This window comes from Prunus avium, chromosome 1 (genome assembly GCF_965620075.1).
Source record: "Prunus avium chromosome 1, drPruAviu1.hap1.1, whole genome shotgun sequence".
Classification (NCBI taxonomy): domain Eukaryota; kingdom Viridiplantae; phylum Streptophyta; class Magnoliopsida; order Rosales; family Rosaceae; genus Prunus; species Prunus avium.
Genome location: NC_142284.1, coordinates 20,396,215 through 20,403,455, shown reverse-complemented (window position 1 = coordinate 20,403,455; position 7,241 = coordinate 20,396,215). Strand labels below are relative to the sequence as shown.

General features: G+C 34.8%; 1 protein-coding gene across 2 annotated transcripts; it reads right to left on the bottom strand.

Annotated features, from left to right (window-relative positions):
* Positions 1-1,023: 1,023 nt before the first annotated feature.
* Positions 1,024-6,829, bottom strand: LOC110769134 (putative hydroxyacylglutathione hydrolase 2, chloroplastic). 2 transcript variants are annotated; one of them, XM_088247054.1, is made up of 8 exons: positions 6,688-6,829; positions 5,650-5,835; positions 4,588-4,791; positions 3,739-3,862; positions 2,959-3,059; positions 2,054-2,128; positions 1,860-1,958; positions 1,024-1,281 (listed from the first exon to the last, which is right to left on the bottom strand). In XM_088247054.1, exons 2-8 carry the CDS (start codon positions 5,803-5,805, stop codon positions 1,135-1,137), a joined length of 906 nt encoding a protein of 301 aa, XP_088103180.1. In that variant the 5' UTR covers positions 5,806-5,835; positions 6,688-6,829; the 3' UTR covers positions 1,024-1,134. The 2 variants fall into 2 exon arrangements, with proteins under 2 accessions (XP_088103180.1, XP_021828742.1); XM_021973050.2 differs by having other exon boundaries at positions 6,615-6,813.
* Positions 6,830-7,241: the final 412 nt, after the last annotated feature.

The following is a 7,241-nucleotide window of genomic DNA, read 5'->3' as shown; positions in this document are numbered from 1 at the left end:
GTTGCTTTCTCCAACCAAATCTCCACCAATCACTCAAAATCCTTCATATTCCAACCAAACACCTTTTATTTTTCGGAATTCCCAGGCTATTTTCTTGTTGGGAAAAGATAGAAGGAAAAAGAAAATATAAGGCAAAGGTCTTAGAATAGTTTATGGACTCGAAACTAGAATGCTAGAATCTAGCAGGTTCACTCTCCTAGCAAATGCCGAGTTCTCTAAGTTATTGTAATATTTTTGTTGTAACCCAACTTCTAAGTGAGATTAAGTGGTGTGAAGTATACATTGGAATGTCTTTTTCACTAGGTGAAAAAAAGTTTAGGGGGAGTGCAGGCTACCTCATCCAAAAGTTAGGGCATACCGAGGCCTTTTTGAGGACTTACATAGGGGGTCTTCGCTTATTTTTAAGTTTTTACATATTACCCACCAAGAGGAATTGCCAACAGCGAAACTCAAACCTAGGCCTTCACAACGAAGAGAACGATCCCTACCAACTCAACTAACCCTTATTGGCACATTGGACTGTCATTTTCAATTTGCCATTTTTCAATTTTCCTTTTGATATATGCTTCCCCCCTTTTTTAGTACTTTGTTTTCCTTCCAAGTTTAGATGGATTACATAATGAGGAGATCGCACTAGTGTTACTCAAACGAAATAAAAAATAAAAATATCTACAATTTCCTCAACAAAAATTAAAATTAAAATTTTCTTTCACAACCTTCATAAAAAAAAAACATAGAATATTCAATCAAACAATATACTTGATATGTCTATAAAGCTAATTTTTTGTGGCTCTTTAGTACAACCATTTGAACAGTGTTCCCTCACCTTCAAGGCAAAATTATTTGAATAATGAAATGGATACAAATCTCAACGAATATTGAATTTTGAACTCCTAACCTTTTTAATCAGTCTTGGAAAAATGCATTGGTAGTTTCCAACTTCCAAGGTATCAATTTCATATCACTCACATTTTCTTTTTCAGCAAGTGAGAATCAACCCAAAGAACTGAGAACTCTTGATGATATATGAACAACAAATGCATATATATCTTAGTAAGTAATTATTTCACAAAATGGATGGGCCATCTCAATCTTACTATACAAAGAAAGAAAGCAACAAGGGCCTGATAAGTATCAAAAAGTATCCTTTGCCTGGCGTATGACACCCAAGGCTTCTGCATCATTTGCAGTGGCTGGAATATTCAACGATTGCCGAATCTCTATGCTTGAAGTGCGAAGAAAAGGATTGCATGCCTTTTCCAGTTTTAATGTGGTTGGAACCTGATACACCACCGCAAAAGAGTTGACATCACTTGGACAAATCATATGAAGGGCATGGAAAGTATAAACAGAACAATACTATGAATTCTAGACGTATATATTCACTGCCTGATTAGGCATTGGCATGCTTATTGGCAAGGCATTACACAGTAGTATTATTTGTTAGTTGCAAGGCTTTCCAAGCATCCAGATGCAAAGTCACACTGATGTAGCACAGCCTCTAGGGGTATGATTAAACACTCGAAACAGTAGAACCGAGAAGAATAAAGTGGTCGAGGAGAAGAAAAGATGAATTGAAGGGGTGAAAGAAAGGACAGAAATCAGAGAAACCGAGAACCAAGAAGAAAATACAGAAATCAGAGAGTTTTAAGAGAGGGTTTATTCAATATCCAAATCTGAATTGTAAAGAACTATATGGGGTATTTATAGCAAACTAAAACCTAGAGATAATAGGAAAAAAATCCCTTGCTAAAACAGAAATCCTAACCCAAATAAAATAGGAAGTTTAACATTCCAACATTCCAAAATTTCTCTCAAAAGATTATACTAGTTCAAGGAAAGGAAGTCCTCAAGTTTACCGTAGGCATGCCCTTGTTGCGAAGATGGGTGACATGTGCTGCATAGGACTGAAGTGCCTCATTCTCAGGTTCTATAGACAAGGCAAACTTTGAGTTACTCTGTCAAAAATGATTGTCTATTAGTCAGGGCCTTGTTTTGAGCTTTGAAAATTTCTGTGGCCACAGAAAGAAACTGAAAGGATGACGTGACTAACCAATGTATACTCATGACCACAGTATATATCTGTATCATCTGGCAAAGACATGATCTTTGAAAGGGAAGATTGCATCTGTAACATAGAAAATCAACTGCTTCAGCATATACATGAATACCAGAAAGAAAAAAGAAAAAAAAAGAGAAATTCATCGATTTCACCTTAAAAAAATGAGAGAAAATTTGAAAAATAACTGATCTTATAATCTATAAAGTCGAGCAAGTCTAGCAAGATAACTATTGCTTGGCAAAGGTGGCATCAGTGCTTATAAATCTTTGGGGGCACCTTCAGCTATTAACCTTAGTAAAAACCATTGCTTTGACCTCTCATTATTGAAAAGGTTCACTTTAATCATAACGATGAGAATTAAACCAAGAACATGAAGCAACAAATCCAGGTATTTATAAAGACTATAAGCACTTTCCTTTTAATGATTGGAGAAGAAATTAAAGTAATATTTTTGTTCCAAAGCATTCACGGCAAAAATCCATAGGAAAAACAATTTCACCTTTTGGATAAAACTTCAAACACACTTATCACAAAGGCCTCCCATATTTGTAAAAGATAAATATTATTGTCTTTCCAAACAATAATTGTATTGGACCTCAGATATATTACTGTTTCCATATACAATAATTATTCTTATGAAAAACTTACTGCTGTTAATCTTATAAGTCCATACATTAAACATAATCGTTCCCTGGTAGGTTTGATCAAATTTATCAACTCTAATTACCACTCTTCAGAATCAAACAGGTACATACAACCAGTTTGTCAGATCAAGACATTGACAGTATGATGTCAACTTAAAAGTAAAAAATGCAATACATGATCAGAGCATCAAGTTTACAAAAGACTCAAACCATTGAACAAGAAGATGTCAAAAGGTGTAGGCTAAAAATCACCTGCTCAGGTGTTCCTTCAAACAACTTGCCACATGATAAGCTGAACAAAGTGTCTCCTGTAAAAATTGCCCCTGATCCAGGAAAGTAGAAGCTAATGTGACCTGCTTGCAACAAAGACCAAGAACTAAGATTAGAAATAAGAAAAACAAGGGATGGTGAATCATCTGTACATGTAATGACATTTGGAACTAGATCTATGAAGTTACTTTGAAATGGATGGACTTAACTTCTAGGCCACCATGTTTACATAAATTGAACATATCACAATATGCTTAGAAAGGTGCCAGCAGAAGTGCTAACCATGATCACAAACATTCTAAACTTGAGATTAAGCTTTTTCAAAAACAAAAACAAAAAATTAAAAAAAGCGTCAACATGGTGCTGCTCATATACAGAAGAAATATACAAATGTATAATGTAATTTGTAAAGAAACAATAAAATCAGATTCGAAAAAAAAGATATTAGATTACATTTCATAGGACTAGGTATGTGAATTGTGCTTGAGGAGATAAATTGGCCAGTAAAAATGCAGTACCAATGAAAAAAAAGTAAACAATATATGAGGAAGAAATATTATAGAAGGAAGGGTGTAACATGTGCTTCACTGAATAGTTTGTCAGTCTAGTTAAACACCAACAATTACATACCAAGAAAGTAAAATTATTCAGCGATGAGGGTCCAAATGCAGCACAAATTATTCATAATTTTTGGGCGAAAAAGGGTGTTTATCAGGAAATGTCAAGGGACTTTTAGAATGTAATCAAGTAATAAATTATGACCTCTAGTATGACCAGGAGTCTCCATAACATGCACCTCATGGCCAGCAAACATCCACTTATCTCCATCATTCAAAACAATGTCAATGCCAGGAATTCTATCCTTGTCTATTCCTGAACCAATCACCTTCAAAAAAACAACAGTAAACACGCAGAAAAACTTGTGAGCCAAAACAACTTCATAGAAGAAAAAGTATTCCGTAAAATATGCAACAACTGTCAAACAAAAAGAGAAAAAAAAAAATCAAAACGGCAGTTTTAAACTTCTATGCCAGATTCTTGCAAGTTCTGTAACATTTACTACTGTACTACGCTTGCTTAAAAAGAGAAAAGATGAAAATAACAACTGTGCTATGTTGTACAACTGTATTATATAATTCTCATGTTTTGAGAAGTGCTATCACCCAAGAGAAAATAGAAGAATTACATCAATCAAATATTAAATGAATTATGAGCTTGTTCTTTTAATCTGACATGTAAACATGTTAATGCACTATGTCATGTATTCTCCCACCTGTGTCACTCCCCAACATTATGACCTGTACCATTTCGGAGTAAAGATTTCTGGTGTAATGTTTTATTCCCAACGTGATGTTTTCTTGATTTGCAGTTCCTAAGGGCATCTAAGTCAACAGTGGTACCAAATTCAAGAACCTGGCATATATCAAGCCAAAACATACTTTCACATTGCAACTCTGAAATTCTGAATAAAGAATGTCTGCCAGACTTTAAATACTCGCTATCATTCAGATTTACTGTCCATCAGAAAGTCCACTAACTAAGACATGATTTGGAAAATGGGGAAAAAAAATGATATCCAGACTGAAAAAGCAGAAGTTAATGCTACCATACCTTTGCACCGTACCTTGCTTTTAACTCAGCATTACCACCAGTATGATCATGATGATGATGAGTGTTCAGTATGTATGTCAGATTTCGGTTTTTCTTACTCAAAGCATCTATAATAGGTACAGCTTCAGAAGGATCAACAACACCAACAGTGCCAGTATCCACATCATGTAAAAGATATGCATAGTTATCTCTAAGACATGGTACCTGAAAATGAAAAGATATATGCAATTTCAACAACAAAGTAGATATATGCAATGCAAGTTGGAAAAACTGAACATATATAAAAGTACTAGTTGAGTTGAATAATAAGTTTGGCTGACTAAAAGCATGACCACGTACAACTTATGTGTGTGCTTGTGTATATGTGTGTATACAAACACATTAACTTTAGAAGCACACCCACACAAGAGTAGAGGAGGGAAATTAAAAATAAATAAATGGCCCAGTTTCAGTGCAGGTGAACCTGCTGCGATTCCCATTTTCTAAAGCCACTGCTCCTGATGAGAGGTGGAAAAATATCAGACATCTTGGCAAGGCTGTGGAGATGTTGATGATTTTAATTTTTGCTGTCCATGTCAACTATTGAGAAATTTTCAAAAGTTTATTTGTGATGGATAGGTAAAATGAGTGAGCTTACAGAAAAGGGCACACACCCTTAACAAACAAATGGCTATAGGAAACCTAGCTAAAGGGTTGGGTAAAAAATAAATCTTTCATGCTGTGTGCTATGTAAGAAAGCAAAAACATTTAAAAATTACCCTTTAGAATGTTTGGCTTAGTGAAATTAAGAAGATTTTACAAAATAGTCAAGTTTCATGATCATATATTTGCCACCAGTATTATCTTTTCATCAAAATTTTACTGTTGTCTTTAAAACTTTTACTGTTCTTTCCATCAAAATTTATATTTTCATCAATACTTCAATTCAAAAACTGATGTTTCTATTCGACCAACTATCGGAATTTTTATCCTTAAAACTGGTTTGTCACCCAGAAATACTATGAAGATAATCATCCAAGACATTTATAATTCAAATGCAGAAGAATAGAGAGATCTACTCACCAATTCAATATGTAATGAGGGTGACATATTAACAACACTGCAAAATTTAGCGACTCTAAGAGATCGACTAGCTCCTCCACGCAGAGTTTTTAATGGTGTAGACAATAATTGCATGAATCCATACAAAAGGCCTTTTCGAAGGCAAAGCTGTCTCATGCCAGGCCATACACAGAGTCCACTCCTCCCCTAACATATGAAAAAGGGTTTCAAATTCAAAATAGCAGAAAGATTATTATCTACAGATCAGCAAGAAAAAGCCACTTCCTGCCCTTCGCAAAAGGGTAAAAGAGAAAACACAACAAACGCAAAACTTTGAAGGCTTCCCTCCCCCATATATATAGATTTTGAGGCCAAAATTGCAAAAGAAATTCAAAAAGAGCAAAACCCATTTTCCTAGACGACGCATGAAATTGTACAAGAGTACCAAATTTGGTATTCACATCTCCCTTACTTAAAAAAAAACGAGACATTCTTATCAGTTTACTAAAAGCGGCGGGCTCTAACTTTTACAAAACCATTTGCAATACTCTGCCGCTAGACTTTAAAATAAACAAAATATCCCAAAATAGATTTAACAAAAAGTACAAAACTGAAAAACGCATTTGCCTACCAAGGCATATCAGGTTTTGTCGCTACTGCCCACAATCACATTTCTGTATTTAAAAATTTGGACTTCAGAAAGGAAAGAGGAAATGGAAAACAGAACGGTCACTATAAGCCCTAACAATAAGAGGAAAAAGAGGAAATACAGAGATAAACAGATACAGAAATACATACATATGATATAGAAGCACACTAGAAAATGGTCCATTTTCATTTCCAAAAAATATGTGTTAATAAAAAAAAAAAATTGGAACAAAAGATACCGCAATTTACCAGAGAAATGAACAAAAATAAAATAAAAATTAAGAAAGGGGAAAGTCAGAAAGGAAAAGCAGAGAGAGAGGGGGGGTGAAGGTAGAAACCTTAGAGCAAGGGAAGGAGGCCATGGCACAAGAGGCCTTGGAGATCATCTGCATCCCTCACACTCTCACTCACCTTTTTTCTTCTTCAACAAATGAGATTCACTCTCCCCCCTTTCTCTTTTTTCTAGAGAGAGAAAGAGAGAGAAGGAGAGAGAGGGCTGTGTGCTTGCTTTGGGTTTGTGGGTGTGGGTTGGCACCTTTGGCAGTTGAGCACTCAATTTCCTTTTTTATTTTTTATTTTTTTGTTAATTTAATGTATTTTTATTTTTCTCTGTGAGATGAGACGAGATGAGATTTTTTTTTAAATTTTTTTTTTATGAGATGAGATGAGATTTTATTTTAATTTTTTTCTTTATGAAGATGAGATTTTTTTTTTTTTTTTTAAATAGTTGAAAACGAAACGTTTGGTTGCTTTCTCCATCCATCGTCGATCCCCACCACTACACCAGCAAAGGTACTACCACCACATGCTGGGGCAGGACGCGTTTAAATTAATTAATTTCCAATTTAATTCCCTCTGTGTTGATACTAGCTGTGTCCGAGATCGCAATGGCCCCGCCACAAGGAAGGGCAAAGTCTCTTGCGTCCACACTATTTTTTTCTCATTTCAATGCTTAAAATTATTAA

Excerpts from the sequence above, each read along its gene's own strand:
- LOC110769134 (XM_021973050.2), bottom strand. The coding sequence starts at position 6,668 with ATGCAGATGATCTCCAAGGCCTCTTGTGCCATGGCCTCCTTCCCTTGC. Across the intron at positions 5,836-6,614 it reads CCTCCTTCCCTTGCTCTAAG|GGGAGGAGTGGACTCTGTGT; the intron begins GTTTCTACCTTC and ends TTCATATGTTAG. Across the intron at positions 1,282-1,859 it reads GCAACAAGGGCATGCCTACG|GTTCCAACCACATTAAAACT; the intron begins GTAAACTTGAGG and ends GTGGTGTATCAG.